At 43.8% G+C, this 19,426-nt stretch overlaps 5 protein-coding genes across 5 annotated transcripts; 2 read left to right on the forward strand and 3 right to left on the reverse strand.

Moving 5' to 3' along the window:
* Positions 1 to 476: 476 nt before the first annotated feature.
* Positions 477 to 797, reverse strand: EDB93DRAFT_1247517 (uncharacterized protein; the record flags this gene model as incomplete). The annotated part of the gene is made up of 1 exon (XM_041452601.1): positions 477 to 797. One exon carries the CDS (start codon positions 795 to 797, stop codon positions 477 to 479), a length of 321 nt encoding a protein of 106 aa, XP_041310632.1.
* Positions 798 to 1,912: 1,115 nt separating this feature from the next.
* Positions 1,913 to 2,682, reverse strand: EDB93DRAFT_1101654 (uncharacterized protein; the record flags this gene model as incomplete). Its single annotated transcript, XM_041447117.1, has 4 exons — positions 1,913 to 1,965; positions 2,036 to 2,267; positions 2,345 to 2,426; positions 2,603 to 2,682. The coding sequence occupies 4 exons, from the start codon at positions 2,680 to 2,682 to the stop codon at positions 1,913 to 1,915; spliced, it is 447 nt and encodes a 148-aa protein (XP_041310633.1).
* A 1,216-nt stretch (positions 2,683 to 3,898) lies between these two features.
* On the forward strand, positions 3,899 to 4,291 carry EDB93DRAFT_1101655 (uncharacterized protein; the record flags this gene model as incomplete). Its single annotated transcript, XM_041447118.1, has 1 exon — positions 3,899 to 4,291. The coding sequence occupies one exon, from the start codon at positions 3,899 to 3,901 to the stop codon at positions 4,289 to 4,291; it is 393 nt and encodes a 130-aa protein (XP_041310634.1).
* Positions 4,292 to 4,574: 283 nt separating this feature from the next.
* Positions 4,575 to 4,742, forward strand: EDB93DRAFT_1059878 (uncharacterized protein; the record flags this gene model as incomplete). Its single annotated transcript, XM_041444805.1, has 1 exon — positions 4,575 to 4,742. A coding segment is annotated over one exon (168 nt), but the record flags the coding sequence as incomplete, so codon positions are not given.
* An 8,555-nt stretch (positions 4,743 to 13,297) lies between these two features.
* EDB93DRAFT_1101656 (uncharacterized protein) lies at positions 13,298 to 14,004 on the reverse strand (the record flags this gene model as incomplete). Its single annotated transcript, XM_041447119.1, has 2 exons — positions 13,298 to 13,840; positions 13,978 to 14,004. The coding sequence occupies 2 exons, from the start codon at positions 14,002 to 14,004 to the stop codon at positions 13,298 to 13,300; spliced, it is 570 nt and encodes a 189-aa protein (XP_041310636.1).
* Positions 14,005 to 19,426: the final 5,422 nt, after the last annotated feature.

Genomic DNA, 19,426 nt, shown 5'->3' on the forward strand with positions numbered 1-19,426 from the left:
GGGAAGAATGTAAGTCGGGTAAGGTCCTTGACCTATGAAATCTTTCTTGACCATGTCCTCGCTCCAGATACTGACACATCTCATGCTCCATCTGATTGATTTCATGCAATCAGAACATGCCCTGTGCCACAATACTCACCCTGAGCAGTGAGAAAATATGCCTTGAGTTGCTGGAGCAATATGAAGGTGTGGCTGATAACGGGTCTGGCAGAGTAGTATGAAGAGAAAGCAGGCTTTGGTGGTGAAGGATAACGATGGCCATATGTGGGCATAGGTGCCAAAGTGGCTGGAGGAGGCAGGAAGGGATTCCTTATAGGAGGAGGGGTTGTCTTTGATGATGAGGGAAGAATGTAAGTCGGATAAGGTCCTTGACCTACAAAATCTTTCTCTCACACTCCATCTGATTTATTTCATGCAATTGAAACATGCCCTGTGCCACAATACTCACCCTAAGCAGTGAGAAAATGCACCTTGAATCACCGAAGCAATATGAAGATGTGGAAGCTGAATTGATGGGGGTTGATGTAGAGGGCATTGAGCATGAGACTGATGCCAGTAGGAATTTGTGTATGAATCTTGGCAGCTTTTGCACGCAGTGCTGCAGGGTTGTAGGGACCTCCAAGTCTGCCTGCCAACCCAATGTGGTACCCCACAGAGAGGACTGCAGAGACAGACCCATCAGGAAGAAGCTCCTTGATATCGCCCAAATTTTCCTTCTCAGAGGAACTGGTGGGGATGTTTGGTGTAATGGGTTGGGTAAACAAGGGACCAGGTCCAGGATTCATAGGCATAGGCATGATCATGCTCTGTGTGAGCAGCATGCGGATGTTCCGACAGTGCAATCATGGCTGGGACGAGCTGGGATCGGAGGGCTGCTTTGTCTGCTTCCTGGGGTGGGAAGGATGTGAAGTTCTCCAGAAACAGGACCAGGGTTGCTGGTGATTTCACCCTTGAATGTGTCATGATCACCCATCTCGATGAGAGGAAGGTCAAGACTTGGTTGATGCACCTTGTTTCACAGGTCTGGGTGCATATTTCTTGCTCCACTGTTCCTCTCCTCATACTTGATCTCTTTGATATCAAAGAGTTTTGTACTAAGGGCCGATGATGGTGATTCTCGATGCTCAATTTGAGCATGCAACTAAAGATTTGGTAATGTTCATCAGGTCGTTGACTGAATCTTGAGCACAGATATTGGGTATTACCTGACATGATGTGGGCCATTATGACACAGCATAGACCCTCTGAATCTCAATCAATGAGTTAGTAACAGGCACTGTGCATCATAAGATAGAAGAAGACTGTAATAGTAATAAGAAATAAATGAAATTGTCCTAATAATGAGGGACGACATTGCTAATAGTCAAAGGCAGATGCAGATGCAGGGAAAGAAGGAGGTCGGAAGTAATAAGAGTCACTGGCTGCGGATGTCCTGCATTTGAAGGAACATATCTGTATCAAAAGTGTCAACAATTAAAAACTTGTCAGGTCTACTGACATCCTCTACTATCATACAACCCCAAACAATTGAGTGAACTGAGAAAAACTCTGCAGAAGCCCTAGGCTTTCTCTTAACGCACCAAAACTTTAAGTCTTTGTCCTTTCATGGACAAATGCCAACCAGTCAATCATATGGGAGAACAAGTGTGACAGGATATTGAATATCCCCTACTGTGCAGGTGAAAATCAACATTAGTTTGCCAAAGATGATGCCAGTGTCGGTCTGCAAGATGATGCAATCATATCACAGTAAGCCATGAAACATCGGAGTGCATCAAAGGTAGTCCATGGACATTCACCAGTCGACAAGCGACTCAAAATTGACTTTAAGGAATCAATATTTCACAATCTAATTCAAAAGGACTCGAAGTAAGACAGATTATATCATTTCGGAGCTGCAAACATCATCAACTCACCATGTCGCTCGCAGCAAGTTGAATCCATCATCCACCTGGAAATGGTATGCTGTTGGCAGCAAATGCACAGTTCAGAAAGTCGTTTAGCTTGATCCAAAATCTTTCAAACACTGGATTACCTGGACTACCTGCCTCGATGTGTGTGAATGACACTGCCACCTGCTTTGAACCAAGACTAAAATGTTGTGCATCAGTTGGTTCTGTTGAGTCAACATCAATATCATTGGTCTCCTGGAGTGCAGTATCGGGCTGGTCTTCTGAGTTGGACATGCTGAGATTCTGAGTGTCAAGGTGATCCAACTTGTTGCGAATGTATTCCGCAATCAAGCTGTCGTGGTTGTATCGGAGGATCTTGAAATTTTTAATTGTTAGTCATATATCAGAGCTCACTTCGCATATATGTGTACTCAGATTCAGAAGTCACTTACCTGTTCAGCGAAGTTCTTGAAATTTGTATGATCTTGATAGGCATCTTTCAATGGGCCGTGCATTTTCTCATTTGGCTTGGTGCTGTAGTTTCGAGAAACACCTTTCACCTCAATATCATCAAAGAGATGGGCAGAAAGATGTTTCTTGGGGAAATTCCAGGACTTCTCGAAAATCTCTGCTGTATCCTCAATGTATTTCTGACCATACAATTGGATTCAATACAATGAATTAAAATTAGACTAGGAATATGTACTTACATCAATTCAGTGAGCTTTGACAATGCTTCCTGGCCATTTTTTATGGTATCTTCAGTGTGAACCTCTAATGAAGCATACATATTGAACTCTACATAGCTTTGGATACAGCAGAGCAGGAGATATGCCTCTGGATCTGTATCACAGTCAAATACATTATGTGCTGCAAATATAATAAGCTAAAACAATGTGAATGATGTATTAAAGTGAATGATCTAGGCTTGCCTTAGAGATGTCTTCGTATTTTGTTCCATCAGAAAACGATACTGATATAACCTGATCAAAGTGATTCAGGTTTCACCAACGTGGAATCAATTGAAAGCTGACAATATAAATAAAAACCTACATAAGTACAGCAGAAAAATGACTCACAAGCTGTCAATCTGGACAGCGGCCTATTGACCCAAACATTCAACTCATTTTTGCAGTTCGGGCCACTTGTGATCACTGAACAATCCCCATCACTATTGAGGTTCAGTTCTTCCATCAAATGCTGGGATGATGTTATTTGTGTCTTCTATCCAATTGTACTAATACTATCTGCAGACTATGAAGAACAGTACATGTATTTCTAGCTCCTGAGGTACTATTAGATATCTCTGACATCTGAATGTGTTCACTGTTGTAGGGCTGTAATGGCATTGATTTGTGATGGGCAAATTTCCTTGTCCTATCTGTCTAGTACCTCATGACGAGCTTTCAAATACTCTCAAGGTATATCCTCTCCGCACATGCACAGGAACCAAGGAATTACTTGCTCAAGCATGAGAATCTACTACATTGGAGGCAAGAGAGCAGATCTTGAGTTCCCAGAGCTTCTGTGATGTCAATGTAAGTCTCGCTATTATCCTTATCTTTATCTTACTCAGTCTATTATTACTGTTTTCGTTTTTAGAGTTCATTTGGCATTCTGGAGCACACTGATGTTCACAGGGCTCTGTCACATGATAAACTGCACAATTCTCTTAACTTGGACCAGCAAGGACAGGAACATCAACTCATTCACTGAACTGCTTTATTGTCTTCCTTGGCTGAAAAAGAAACTTTCATTAGATGATAAAGAACTAGATTCCATTTTGAAAGATGTAAGTTCTTATTTTGGAAATTATTTCTGCATTACTGATCCTATGTTGTTAGCTGCATAAAGATGTGAACAGTGCCTGAAAGAATAATACCCATCTAGCTCAGAGCTCTATCCATCAGAATAAATTCCTTTGTAGGATGACCAAATTCAATTAAAGGCTCAAAACTAACAAGAATTGTTTCATACTAAATCAAAGTCTATCAAAGTCTACAACCATGGGGCATATTGAACCTACTACCACTATCAAATCTGAAAGCCCAGAGGTGAAAGTCCCATTGTTCTTTGATGGGGATTCAGATCCTGGATCTGAAAACCAGGAGACAGATCTCAATTTTTTTGCTCACAGAGGTCTGGATTCCAGATTCATTCCAGTCAACCTCGACCCAAAGATTCATTACATGGATATTGAGCAATTTGTGCACTTTGGATTTGATGAACAGCTCAACCACCTTACAAATTCTTTAGGATTTCAGATAGAGACAGTTCAAGACATCTATAAACAGGTCCACAGTTTCAAACAGTTGAAGGAGGTTATCAAGGCTATGCATGCCTCTGCCATGGACTGTGCTAAAGCAGAAATCGAAGCACAAGAGATGAAATATTTGTAGGATGTTGGACAGAGGCAGGGATGCTAGTCAGAAGCAAAAGTCTGTGAGTGATTTGATATGTACACAAACTTTGAATTCATTTACTGACAATCTCAAACATATGGTTGTTGCATGGCTTACCAACTCTTTCATCCCCTGAATCCACCCCTTCACATGAATATTAAAGAGATTGTGTGTTCATCCATCATATCACTAGCAAGCTCTTATTTCCTGTAGAGTATACTTGGTCTCTCAACTCATAGGTACCATCTGCATGATGTAGTATTAATATATTCACTGCTGCAATAGGACCAAGAAAAAGATTAGGGACAAAGACTTTGATTTTCTTGTCACAGCTTACTCTTGGCCAGCATTCTCATCCCTGAATTATGCTTTTAACCCTAGCAACATAAAAAAGAAACTGTTTCATTCAGCTCTACTCATCAAAGTAAGTTACACTATTTTTAATAACCACTACTTATTTGAAACAAAGACCTTCAAACACATCTTTATCTTCTGCCAAAGAAGTCGAAGGTAATGGTGATGGTGCTGACACTATCATAGCCTCTTAACACCACTGGTTTTTCAAGAATAATATAACCACTTATAGTCATGTGGCAAATATTATCAGCATAAAGTTGGTTATCCTACAATTCATTACCTACATTGCATGCTAGATTTGTGCACACCTTCACATATTTTTCACCTTCAGGACTAATTTTTACTTATGGCTTCAGTTTTCCCTCCTCAATATTGATTCAAAAACTTTGACTACTACATGTTTTACAACAACATTATTGATTTTTTTTGAGGTTGCACCTGACATTGACACGCAAGCATCAAGAAGTTACTAAAGTGGTAAAACAGGTAATATTCTTAATTTTTTTCATGCCTTAACTGATCTCATTCCTGACAGGAAAGTGTTTGGAAAGACCTATGCTAAACCTCTTATACTAACACATCTTGGGAGGTTCTTTATGTCTAGGATGACTTTGCAGAGAGCTGTTCATGAGGGAGGTTCTTCTTCTCTGCAACTATATAAGTTCTCAGACTATAGACAGATTGGTTTCAAAATACATATTCTTTAGTTTAAATAAGCTGATTTTTTTTCTTAAGACCAGTGTGGCCTCTGACTGATAGCTTTGGGAATAATTGCTTTTGTTACTTTTAAAGTTGTTGCTCAATACTAAGCTACATATTTTAATCTGGCAACTGCAGACTTTGTGTTTGCTGTCATGCAGCGGTCTTAGTAGCAGTAGCGAGAGAGAAAGGAGAATGTATGCTTATTGAAGCAGATAGTTTTTTGGGTGGAAGCCCCGAAGGGGTGACCCGGCCCCAACCTGTGCAAAGGAGAGCCAAGGAGAGCTGCAATTCCCATGATACTAGGAGTGAGAGTGATGCAGCAAAGTGAACCTTAGATCCCAAATTTTTAGGAGCCGCAGTGTGACACTTCGAGGTGAGGAAGCAGTGTCAGAAAAAAGAGATAGCTCCTTGAAGGCATCCACATGAGAAATGTTGCGGACATCTGCATGAGCAAGAATGCAGGCATCCGCATGAGCTGAGGTGCGGGCATTCATATAAGCAAAGGTATGGGCATCCGCATGAGAAAGAGTGTGGGCATCCACATGAGCAAAATGTGGGCATCCACATGAGCAAAGGTGCAGGCAAGAGCAATGGGAGGGATTAAGATGGAAAAAACCAATGTGCAGGGCAGCCCATTAGTCTACATCCGAGTGAGTGGGCACAAAGTTCCCTCCCCTTACCAGGTTCCCTGCCTGGCAGATGGCGAGAAAACCCAGGGAGAGTTTGCAATGGCAAACTTCCTGCACTTGAGAGGGTGGCGCAAGTGCATTTCAGATGCCCTCTACCCATGGCCAGCTTCCCCACTGGACTTATCTTCATTGCATGCAGATCCATGCAAGGATCCAGGCCCTCAAAGCCCACTGATCGAGTTGCCGGGTGGCCAAAGATAGCCTAGAAATAGAGATTCAGGCAAACAAAATTCTGGGAGTTACCTAGGATCTTGAGAGAAAAGGAAAGAAAAGAAAAGAAAAGCAGAAGGCAGGTTTGAGCCTGCCGGAGCGTGGCACGAGCACTGTGTGGTGCGGAGACAAGAGAGGCCACGTGCTGCACTGCTGCTGCCACAAAGTCATAATTCTAACCCTACACTCCTACCTCGCTTTGGGGTAGAATACCCACATTTATTTGATTGATTGGATATAAATGAGCCAACATACACACACTAGGTCAAACCTGGCAGTACACTAACTGACAGGAACAGATTCTATTTAGAAGCAGGAACATAAAAAATAGTGAAAATAATTCATCCAGTTGATGTGGTTTCATTCATGGACAGCTTTACTTAAAATGATCATCACTATTGGTCAAACTGACTTCATGTACCTTGACAAAAGTTGTATATTGTTTCCAATCTTCAACCATATTACTGATGCTAGTGAGATGTCAACTGTAGATAGATTTATTACTCATCAATACATGTGCCCACCATCCATTGGAATTAGTATCTCACAGAGGGAGATAAGGCATAATGCTCTCATTGTTGCATCTTGATGATCCTAAAAATATTACTGACTTCCTCAGTCTCTGTAAATTTCACAAATAATGTTAATATGTAGACCATAGATATTCACTATCCACAAACACTAATTTTACTGGCCATGTGTCATATACTACATGCTGGACTTGTTCCAGCTGTTAAGAACTGGAGACTAGATGGACAGAATAAACACATAGAGGGAGTGGTTCTTCTGGATGGAGCAAGGGGGCTTGACCTTAGCTCATGCACTGTGCCCCTTATCTGAGTATATGCCCCTAATTTCAGATGAAGTCCAGAGTAAGACTAATGAAGTCTGAGGGTGTTTCAGAGTCTATGTGCTCTGATGCTCATTACTTAATCAGAGGTTGTTGTTATCAACTACTGTTGTGGTGCTTGCTCTTATATGTCAAATCTCTGTTTTCTGAGCGAGTAATGTTCAGTGTGGACTTATTTTGTGGTGACTGTTTGTTGAGTTTAATTGGACAAAAGCCCAGAGGGCTTTTTCAGACCGAAACAAGGTTTTGTGCCTATGGCGCTAAAAAGTGAGCTGTGTTTCCATAGATTAGGAATATATTGATGCATACAGCAAGACTGATGCCCTAAAATTAGGAGACATACTACGACACTATTGTTAATAGATCGGAGGCATGGTGTACCATGTGAAGGGTTCCAATACTGGTGATGCTTGGATATAAGGTGTGAGTATTGTTGCATGCTCTCGCAGGTATATAGTGAATGCTTCGCTAGACCACCATCTCATTGCTTTGACTACCTCGAACGGCACTCCTCACAGTAGGTATTCTAAGGTGCCTCCGATGCACAGTCCATGCCCTTTAAGGTCTGGCAGGTTCGCTGCCTTCGCTGCTACTGTGATTCCCTTCAAGGATTGTTTCTTTGACAATGGGTGCATTCCTTTAGCATGCTTCCAAGCAAACAGGTGTGTGTTGCTCTCGCTTCTATTGATGCATAAGTGGTTTTCGAGGGCACTCTTGGGATCTGTGGGACCTTCTTGTGCACTCCAGTAAGCTTCTTCTCCTTCATTTGGGGCACATTTCATTCTGGGAAGTTTGAACTTGGTTACTTGGAGGCTGTTGTGGTCTACTGCCTCTGATATTCCTGCTCTGGTAATGTGTTTTTTTGTGTTGAACTCTTTGATTGCACTGACTGTGAATTCTCCTAGTCTTGCAATTGTTGTCATGCACGCAAACACTGCTGTGTCCAACGGTTCTTCTAGTTTCAGCTGGTCGCAAATTAGGGTAAGGAATGTCAGGGTGAAGGGAAGGTGTTTGTGGTATTTGGATGTGTTTGGAGCTGATGCTGTTGCTCCATCTAGGACTGCTTTGAGCTTGTTTGGTGGAATGCACCAATCTCTGCCATGCAACAGGTGTCACGCCTTTAAACCTGTGGCGTAGTTTGCTAACAATGACCCTGAATATGAACTGGCGCAGCTGCATAGGAAATCCAGTAGTAAGCTCTGTGCTATTGGGCACCACTTTTCTTCACTGATGTTATTTGTGTCGCAGAACACATGGAACACTAGTAGGCCTGCTCCATAACATTCTTTTGTTGATTGTGCCCATGATGCTCCTATGACATCTAGGGTGTGTTCTAGTTGAGTATCTGATATCTCATGATTCACATTTGGGTCTGATATTCCTACTGTTTGCCTAGAGCTACTACCTGCTGGCACCCATAGCCTCAACCTGTCTTGAGCAAGACAATGTGGTCGGAGCTCTGATGGTTTCGGAGATAGGTCTGGTCTGTAGCTTTGCAGGACAGATAAGGAGACTTTGGGTTTTGGCAGGGGTGTGTTGAAGTGTGTGGTCTTTCTTTCACTCCTCTCGAAGTGTTCTACTAATGATAATTTCCTCTTTGTGCTTGTCAGCTCTAGCTCTTTCATAGGCTTGTTGCCTGACCAGCTCCTTGTTGATAATTTTGGTAGCTGGAGTGAAGTATGTACCATTATGCAGCATACAGAGCTCTGTTGGAGAGAGAGGTTCTGTGGCGTCAATGATGAAAGGTTCAAGTTCTGCTGGAATGTGGATCGGGGGAGGAAGAAGGTTTCTTGGTCCATAAATCTCTCTAGAAGGTCTGTCTACTGGGTTGTTGGCACTTGGGATGTATGATGTGATGACTTCAAAATTGTAGGGTAGATTGTGAATGAATTCATTGATCCTCCAGAAGACACCATTAACTTCGCTGTTCTTGTGTTTTCACCTCCACCATCCTTCAACCACACCGGTGTTATCCCCATGGATGAGGACATGTCTATTATTGTCAACAATAGATGCAATTGAATAGGTGAGCAGTTCAAATGCCACTGCTTCAGCCCATTCAATGTCTCATTTACCATTGTGTTTTCCAGTCTAGGATTAATCTCCACACTCTCCACCAATTTCCAACTATGATACCCAATCCTATTCCAGAGCTTGCATCTGAAAATGCTGTGAGGTTCATTAGTTTGTGTGCTAGATATATGGTGCATCCTGACACTGTTTGTTTGTAATAGGTCTGTCCACCATTCTAAATTGGCTGTTACTTTTTCTCCTGCCTGATGGGGTAGGAATGGCTTCTCACTACAGTAACCTAGCATTGCCTCAAGGCTTGTGAGGTATGCCCTGCCTCGAGGAGCTCCTTCACACACATGTAACAGCTTACCATAAAGCTCTTGTACATCTTGTAGAACATGTGCGTGTCTTTTCCTCCATTTGTGGATCACTGCCAGGTACTTGTCCATTTTTGACTGACTCAGCAACACCGTTTTTTTGTTAGACGTTCCATACGAAACTGATGTACATTGTTGATAGTGCAAATGGTTGGTCTTTTAGAGGTTCTCATTTAATTCCCAGGTTATCTGACAGGTTGTCGATGTCCTTCATGTTGAAGGTAAACAGCGCATCATGTTCTGATCTCGGCTTACTCTGTGACAGGTCTTGTATTAGCTTTGAGCAATCTTCACTCACCTCTTCCAATTTGCCGGTTTCCAGGTAAGTGTCTCCAAACCAGATGCGACTACCCGATTGTTGCATTCCTTTTGTAGTGTAAGTTGTGTTCCATTTTTTCCTTAATTTGTTATATTGATGGAGGAATATTCTCCTTATCCTGAAGAAAATATGGTCATCAACCCATTTGTCCAATGGTCCAATGCCGTTGCTTCTGAAGATTTTGGCTCCTGCATCCACAACGTGGCCATATACTCCCGCTGATGGCATGGCTCCAAAGGCTATGCATGTGTCTACACAGAATAATGAATCTGAGATTCGTACCACTCCCACTGGCCACTGAGATGGATGTAAGGGAATTGTTCAGTACACCTCTGCTACATCTCTTGTTGCCACTTCTGATCCTGGTGGTAGTTTCAAAATTAAGTTGTAGATCATCAAAAATTTGCCCCAGGTTGTTGGGAATTTGTGGGCATGTATGAGTTTATTGATGGTTTTGGTGCAAGGTATTGGGGGAAATCGGATATGAAAAATTCTGTACAATTCTGAATTTTCCTGGCTTGCCTGGTTTGGGGATAATGGACAGCGGGGAGGACTGAAACGGTCCTATTAGTGTCTCTAGAACCTCAGACAAAAACGGCCCAATGTATCTCCCCATCCTCAATTCCTTCTGAATGATCTTATTGAATTCGGCCGCATACTGTTACAAGAACATCTAGACGCTTTGGCCCCTACTATTTTTCTCCTAATCCTCCTCGTATCAGCCCTCGCATCATACCCTTACCCCGACCTTACCCTTGTCATCCTCATCATCCTCGCATTCCCTTTCGCCCTCTACCTGTCGCTTCAGCAAAGCCAGTACATTTGGCCAGATCCTTTCGCTGACGAAGCATACCCGTGCTCCGTTTCACCACCTGACTGATCCTGCGGACAGTCCCCTTGCCCTTACCGTCTGGACGGTAACCTATGATATGATGCACGACGCATCCCCTTTGCCCTGTTCCCTTTCTTGATCTCTGACTCGGTGCGCAGTCGCACACACGACTTATACTTAGATCCGCAGCTGCACGATCGTGCCCCTGCGCGTTTCACTTCTTAATCCGATCTTTGACTCACTTTCTTATCTAGCACGTTCTACCTAGACCGAATGTGCCTTCCTATTATGGTCTTACCCTTTACCGATTGCCTCTCCCGGTAGTACAAGTTATCATCCACTAATACGTCTCCTGTCCTCTATATAAACTCGCTACCATGTACTATATTCCCTAACTTGAATCTACTTGGTTCTTGACCTCCTACTCTCACAAGAGTGATCCTTTCTGCCTCGCCAGCAGTCTATATTCTATCTTCTTATCTGCTCATCGCGGATAAGCCTATAGTCTCGACCTTTACTCATCGACTTCGTCGACGAGCAAAGCCCCTGTTAACTAGTCGGACTTCTGTCCTTCTAATTAACGACGATCCTTACGATTAACCTTCGTGTGTCATAAGCCTAGGCCGATATAGCTTATCGTCTCGCACCCGCGTGACATAAGCTACCCGATTTGGACATAGGTGTTAAATCGTACTTGCCGAAGACCCGCCAAGTACGACCCCTAACCTTGGGCTAGCCCAAGGACGTCCACAGACCGTTGACGACACAAGCTCTGTTTGAGCGTCGCCAACAGATACCATCCAAGTCGTAACACATACTCAGAAATTGAATATTTATTTGCAGGTGTCTGTACTACTGCGATAGTAGGGAAATCTATCTTGAATCCTAACCAAAGACCTTCAGGTACTTTAGCAAACTGTTCCAAGACTTTCGCACGATAGAGTTCTTGCGCCCATGCTTCAGCTCTGTATGGGGTCAGAGGATTCTGCTTTCTGAGCTTGAGGGCACTTCTGGGCTCCATGTGTGGTTGTGGTTGCTCCACACCCTGAACATATGTGCTTCGCATCGTGCTTTGGCGTTGAACATCCTTTGTCTTGCTGCCAGGCAGTGCACAGTTGCTTTGCCATCTTTGGTCCAAAGACCTTTGCGGATTCATTCTGAGAATGTTTCGAAGTGCTTGTCCCACGTTTGGGCAGCCATGCATTCAATGATGCGATGAGAGTGACGCCCGAGGCAAACTGCACAACAAGCTAGTGGTCCCATGAAAGTAACAGGACGCACTATTCTCACCTTCTTGTTGCCTGTCTGTGCTTTGTTTGTCGGGGTCAGGGATCGCTTCTGCAGAGGTGCAGTTTGTTGCACATGAGCAGCAAGGTATGCTGTGGCTGCTTGCTGCAGTTGTTTGTGAGGTGCAGTCGGCATTATGATAATGCAGGGTAGGACCGTATGGAGGGGTTTGGTCATGTACATCACTGTCATCGTGATTGAGACGTGAATGATGCATCAACAGGGGTTGTGTTGGCATGTGATGGCTGTTCATTTCGTGGGTGAAATGAGTGGGTGCATTGTTGGCACCGAAGGTGAATCAACTCAGCTCTAGGTCAAATGGTAAATGCAAGGGAGGGACACAAGAAGCTGATATAGTGATCAGTGCGATGCCTAGTCTGCTATGCTTGCAGGGACAAGCACATTTGATCCAAGGGAAAGCAAGGAAGACAAATCCACAGTTGCACAGTGGCTGTGCGAGGCGAGCGATGGGCGAGCGAAGCGTGGGAAACTCGCGTGCAATTAGCGCGAGAGCATGGGAACATAGGAACGCAAAATGTGAAAGTAGCAAAAATGCGAAATGCAACTAGCAATAGATGAGGGCTCAATGAATGACAACTAAAAGGACTGCTAATAGATTCTGACTCTAGCTATGGACATGATGGAGGAACTCCACTAGGGCAAGGAGTGGTGTAGTCTAGTAAAGGGTGAAAAATGCGGTCCTATATAAGTATCTCGCTAAGTGAGCTGAGTAGGAGATAATGTATGTAATAAGGTATGTAAGTTAGGGTCCATGCTCTAATATGGTGCCATTTTGATAAAAATGCGGAAATACATACCAGTGAGACTTGCTGGACAGTGGATGGATGCTCCTGGATGATAGGGTGATGAAAGCGTGGGAAAGCAAGCGATGCGAGGGAATCGCAAGGTGCAGGAAAGTCGTGCAAGGGTTGCATGATGTGGGAAAGCATTGCCTGATATGGAAATGGCTGGGGAAAGGTTAGGGAATGATGCTGTAAGTTGGTGCTGCAAACCCAGGTGGTATGGACTGAAGTATTACACGTTGCAGGCCTATAATTATGCAAATCTCTACAGCACGTGATTGGCCAACAAGCAGGTGGGGATCATTGCGTGATGTAACAAAATGCAGTGATTGCAAAAGGAGGGGATTGACATATGAAACATTAGTTTTATTCAGTTAGACGAAATTTTTATGGACTGACCTGAATTGCCACCTTTGTTTCTTTGTCTCTCTTCTCATTGAATAATCCTTTGTGTGCCTCTAAAATCAGGTCATTGTTGAGTTCTTCAAGGCTCCATCCTTGCATCATACCAATGGTTTGATGTTAACAATATCTTTTCTGCGACTGGTAGAGGAGCACCGCTTTCTACTTGAGTTGGTCTGGGGAGTGCCTCCATCTGTGTGCTTGGAGCACGTACCAGAATTGGATGTGCATCTCGACTCTGTCCTCAGGCCAGTCGTGCAGTCTCATCATGGTGATCATGTGTGGGGCTGCTTCGTTGAATTCCTCCCATGATGGGTTCTTGTCTTTGACAACCGGAGCTGCTTTTGGGTCTTTGACCACTGCCGCTGGAATCCATGAGTGGACTCCATCCGACAAAGGTAGCATGACCATAACATCTGGTTCTGCAATGAGCATGGATATTTTGGCATCTTCAAGGCCTCTGTTGGTGAAGTAGTGTAGCTCGCAATAGTCTCCCGCTTTGAGTTTCCTTGTAGTGTACTGAGCTGGAAGAATGGTGGGGTCTGATGGAACTTTGCCACATATGAGTGGCACATACTTGTTCTTGTTCTTCTTCCTATCTTCCAGGCGTGCTGCTTCTTCCTCATCTGTGTGCAGCTGGAGATGCTGCTCTTCTTCCTCGGCTTCCCTTTCTCTCAATTCCTGGATTTGTTCTTGCCGGGTGTTCTACCTCTCATGTTCTGCATTGTTGGTCAATGTCCACAGTGCTGTTAGTGAATGGACTGCCATTTCTTTGGTGAGTCCTTCATTTATGAGCTGCTGTTGGGAGGTTCGTGTTCGGGTGCTTCGAAATCTGGCCTAACAGCTAAATTAGGATTGTTCTCTGCCATGGCTGAGGATAAGGTTGGTGCAAACAAACTTAGGGAGGAGTAGCTAAATACTCTGCATAGGACACTGCGAGGTGGGCAGGAGCAAGAGGCACTGTGCCACCTCGCTTAATTTGCACTTAGACTAATATATGTGTCAGCCTCATGCCTCGGCTGACTCAGATCAACAACAGGCTACTCTCTAGGAGAGCACTAGATGACTTCTGGAAAAGTGCAAGAAACTCTAGTGGAGATTCATCCACCAGGTGGGGGAAGGTTTATGGACTACATGAAAACAAGTTCTGAGTAGATATGGAGGAGGGAATGACTGCCAGGACAAAGTCTGGAGCAGGACAGGAGGGTTACAGGTGCAGGAATGTTGGAGGAGTGGAGGAGCAAGGTTTCAGCTTAGGAAACTAATCCCTAGTCCTCAGACAGAGGTTCAGAAATTCAAAGGTTCAGCCTAGGGAATGATCTCTAGGCTTGAAACAGAGATTCACAAGGTTGAGCTTGAGTATGAGAAGCTCAATATAAGTAGGAAATAGTTCTGAACAGGAGTATAAACATAAGCATATGATTGCAAGTAATTATCAGATGTTGAAAGCATGTATCGCCTCAAACCAAAGAGATTGGATGCTGAAGCTGCCAGCATTCGAGTTTGCAATCAACATAGCAAGTTCAGAGTCAACACAACACTCACCATTTGAAATGAACTCAGGCTGAAATCCATGATCTGGAATGATCCACTGAAGAAGAGGAATCTAAAGTGCAAGGAAAATAGGTGCTAGACCAAGAAAACACAGAGAGTCCTGGGTAGTACTGCCGAAGTTCAGTTTTGTCAGGTTCATGGCCCTATATCTATGAACCCCAAACTTGACCGTTGGTTAGGTTTAGGTATGGTGGCCGAACCTTGGACCAAACCCTTGCGAACATGTTTGCAAGGGTTCGGTCTAGGTTCAGAACGTGTTTGAACCCTCAAACTGTTGTTCCAATTGCCAAAAAAAACATGTGAATTGCTAGAGAAATGACAACAAATTGTAAAATATCAATAGCTACTAGAACTTCTCATTCACAACAACGCGGGGATCAGCAAACTCAGCCTGGCCTGTTGCAGAAATATGGCCTTAATGATATGCACTCTTGAGCAACTGAAGGGCCTCAAATGTTGCTGGCCACTGTAGAGATTCACATAATTACAGGCTTGCAACATGTAATACTTCAGTCCATACCATCCGGGTTCGCAGCACCAACTTGCAGCATCATTTCCTGACCTTTCCTCAGCTATTTCCTTATCAAGTGATGCTTTCCCACGCTTTTATCACCCTATCATCCAGGAGCATCCATCCATTGTCCAGCAAGTCTCACTGGTACATATTTTTGCATTTTATTCAATATGGCACCATATTAGAGCATGGACCCTGACTCACATACATTATTACATACATTATCTCCTACTCGGCTCACTTAGTGAGATACATATATAGGACCGCATTTTTTACCCTTTATTACACCACACCTTACCCTAGTGGAGTTCCCTCATCATGTCCATAGCTAGAGTTAGAAGATATTAACAGTCCTTTTTAGTTGTCATTCATTGAGCCCTCGTCTATTGCTAGTTGCATTTCGCATTTTCGCATTCCCACACTAATCATGCGCGAGTTTCCCACGCTTCATGCTTACGTCGCCCGCCTCACACAGCCGCTGTGTGACTGTGGATTTGTTTTCCTTGCTTCCTCTTGGATTGAACACGCTTGTCCCTGCAAGCATAGCAGACTAGGCATCACAATAGATCACTATATCAGCTTCTTATGTCCCCCCCCCCCCCTTTGATTAATCATTTGACCAACAGCTGAGTTGATTCACCTTCACTGCAAACAGCTGCGACGTGTGGACCCAGTGATGCCGCTGCTTGAGAATGCATGCTCAGATGCAACAGCTGATCCCTGGATTGCAAGATAGTCTTTTGTAATGCAGGAGATAGTTGGGTACTGGATAGAATGGTGCTTGAAAAGTATTAGTATACATGCAACATGAATAAATAAAAATGAGATGTACCCCCCACCAGGCCACTACACTATCAATGTCCTTGAATGGTGCATCTAAGTAGTCCTCGAGTTCTTGATGAGGCCTTTGTGTGGCTGCATCATTCATGATGTGTGATTTAATAGAGCTGTGCATCCAACTATGGCCATACAAGCCTTGATGTGCGAGCAAAGGTGGCACAATGACAGACGGCTCTGCAGGAGCCTGTGAGGAAGTACCAGTTCAATGATATAGATTGAACTATATAAGATTGGTTAGTATACAATTCACAGAGCTGAGTGACAATGAGTGATGTACAACTCTCTCAAGGCATTGCATCCCCGTTTCGAAAAACTCAGGGGCCCACTTATCTTTGGCATATGCAATCTTGTAGTTCAGATCAAGCGCTACCACAAAACAGTCAGTGTCATTCAAAGCAATATAAATAAGTTACATACCAAGGCAAATGAAATAAATGTCTGTGTCGTCCATCTTACCATACCATTTGCATAGATTAACAATACCAGCCTCAATAGCTGTTGAGAAGCGGTCAAATTTTGATGCACCTGCCATGTTTTGAAGTGTCTCTTGAAGACATTCGAGAACTGGAATCATTCGCCATACTGTTGGCTCACAAGTTGCCAAGAAACTCTGTTGAGCATCTGCAGGTTCCTGGGTGTGCAGAACATAAGCATATAGTTGTGAAAGATAGGGAGAAATGATGAACCTGGAGGACTTCACACATTAAATCCAACTCTGTCCATTCTCGTGCTGAAAGTCTAAAGTCTGTATATAACTTGCCCTTCAAATTCGGGTTCTCATCGCTGTCATCAGCAAGCTGGATGAATCTGTTCATGCCCTGAACAATGTAAAATCATGTAGTTAGTGATGTGATCATGTAATATTAGTAAACGACTTACCTTGCACAATTGGAAAATGTGCTCTAACATACTGAAAAGGGAGGCCCAACGTGTGCGAACCCATCCTAAAAGCTCCAATGGGGGCTCATTGACTTCCTTGCAACACTTCTGAAGGAAAACTCATGCCTGAGGTGACTTTCGTACCTGAAAAAGTGTTGTGTTAGTATACAATAGCAGATAGAATAATTCAGAACTTACCTGCACAACAAATGCAAGTGCTTTGCCAACAGTATTGCCAACTTCAAAATTGACACTTTCCTCATAATCATCCTCGTCTTTGGCTTGCTGAGCTGCCCTCTTGTGTAAGATGCTCACTGGTGTGGGCACAACCTCTTTGACAAAATGTTTGGCCGCTAAGTGGAGCATGTGCTCCATACAACTGAATAATCATCAGCAATCTGAACTATGTAGTGAATGGACAAACTTACCGTACTCAATGCTCAACTGGACTCCACTTGTCACCAGAAGGGTCAACAGCGTGAGTGACTGTCTCGATGGCAGTATCATTGTTAGTAGTGTTGTCAGCGGTAAACCACCCAAGCTTTGTGCGAAGACTATATTTGTCAATATTCTCAATCAATATCTTCCCAATATTTGCGCCGCTGTGATTGCCATGGATGGGTGTGAATGTGAGCTGTTCTGTCCTGAGTTCCCACTCTTGAGGCTTTTCAGCTGGGGAATCTATATAATGTGCTGTGATGGATAAGAAAGGGTGACCAGGTAAAGACATCCATGAGTCAAATGTCATAGAAATTTTACTATCAACATGCTTGAGCTTCTCTTTCATGTGCTCAACTGCCATATTTGCACGTTCAAGTATTTCATCCCAAGTTTTTGTATGGTGGGGAATATCTCGGTCTGAGAGTGATGGACGAAGATACTGAAGAAGGCGGTGGAATGGTCCCTTGTCTACAACTTGAAAGGCCTAAATGTATAAGTTTCTTAGAATATATCAAAAATAAAAGTCGCTAGTCACTCACCTCATCCTCTGCAACTGTTACGACTTGGATGGTATCTGTTGGCGACGCTCAAACAGAGCATGTGTCGTCAACAGTCGAGGACGTCCTTGGACTAGCCCAAGGTTAGGGGTCTTACTTGGCGAGTTTTGGCAAGTAAGATTTAACGCCTATGTCCAAATCGGGTAGCTTATGTCAAGCGGATGCTAGACAATAAGCGGTATCTGCCAAGGCTTACAACACCCAAAGGTTAATTGTAAGATCGTAGTTAATTAGAAGGACAGAAGTCCGACTAGTTAACAGGGGGCTTTGCTTGTCGATGAAGTCAATGAGTAAAGATCGAGACTAAGGACTTATCCGCGAAGAGCAGATAAGAAGATAGAATATAGACTGCTGGCTAGGCGGAAAGGATCACTCTGGTGAGAGTAGGAGGTCAAGAACCAAGTAGATTCAAGTTAAGGAATATGGTACATGGTAGCGAGTTTATATAGAGGACAGGAAGTGTATTAGTGGGTGATAACTTGTACTACCAGAAGAGGGAACTGGTGAAGGGTAAGACCATAAAAGGAAGGCACGGTCGAGGTGATACACGGGTGATCCTGAACGTGCAGATAAGAAAGTGAGTCAAAGATCGAAATAAGAAGTGAAACGCGCAGGGGCACGACCGTGCAGCTGTGGAGCTAAATATAAGTAACATGTGCGACTGCGCACCGAGTCATAGATCTAGAAAGGGAACTGGGCATAGGGGACGCGGCATGCGTTGTATCGTAGGTTACCATCCAGATGGTAAGGGGACTGTCCACAGGATCAGTCAGGAGGTGGAATGGAGCATGGGTATGCTTCATCAGCAAAAGGATCCGGCCAGATGTACTGGCTTTGCTGCAGCGACAGGTAGAGGGCAAAGGGGAATGCGAGGATGACCAGTATGACGAGAGTAAGGTCAGGGTAAGGGTGTGATGCGAGGGCTGATACAAGGAGGATCAGGAGAAAAATAGTAGGGGCCCAAGCATCAAGATGTTCTTGTAACAGCAACAATGAGTTCGACAATAGAATCCATGAGTCCGGTCTTCATGAATGGAGGAACCTTGGGAGAAAGTGAGGTGTCCAAGGTTACCTAACTGCAATCTGCTGCCTTGCAGCCCTGAGGTATTGCACAGGTGTGCATGATGAAACCCTGTTGTGCGCAGCGGTCCCAATAAACTGGGAAGTGGCACTTTGGATGGCATGCGATATGAGTGAGTCTAGTTGAGATACCACCCTTAAAAAAGCACTGTTTTAGTAGCATGTTGTTGGCCTTGCACACCTCACACCACCAGCCATCCTCACACTCCTGGGTGTGGGGGTTGATATAACCTTTCTTGAAAGTAAATATTGTAGTTAAGTTGGCACTATGTTCATCCTTCTTGAGGGATTTATAGTCTTCACAATCCTGGTCACCGAGCTTCTTTGCCTCTTGGTAAGCCTCCTCGTTTTGCTTGTGCTCATCTTCTTCTTCATCTGTAAAATCCTCAAGTGGCAGGGCGTCTTCTTCATCTTTAGTGTCAGCAT

This window comes from Suillus bovinus (assembly GCF_016758785.1).
Source record: "Suillus bovinus strain UH-Sbo-P2 chromosome Unknown EDB93scaffold_10, whole genome shotgun sequence".
NCBI classification, from domain to species: domain Eukaryota; kingdom Fungi; phylum Basidiomycota; class Agaricomycetes; order Boletales; family Suillaceae; genus Suillus; species Suillus bovinus.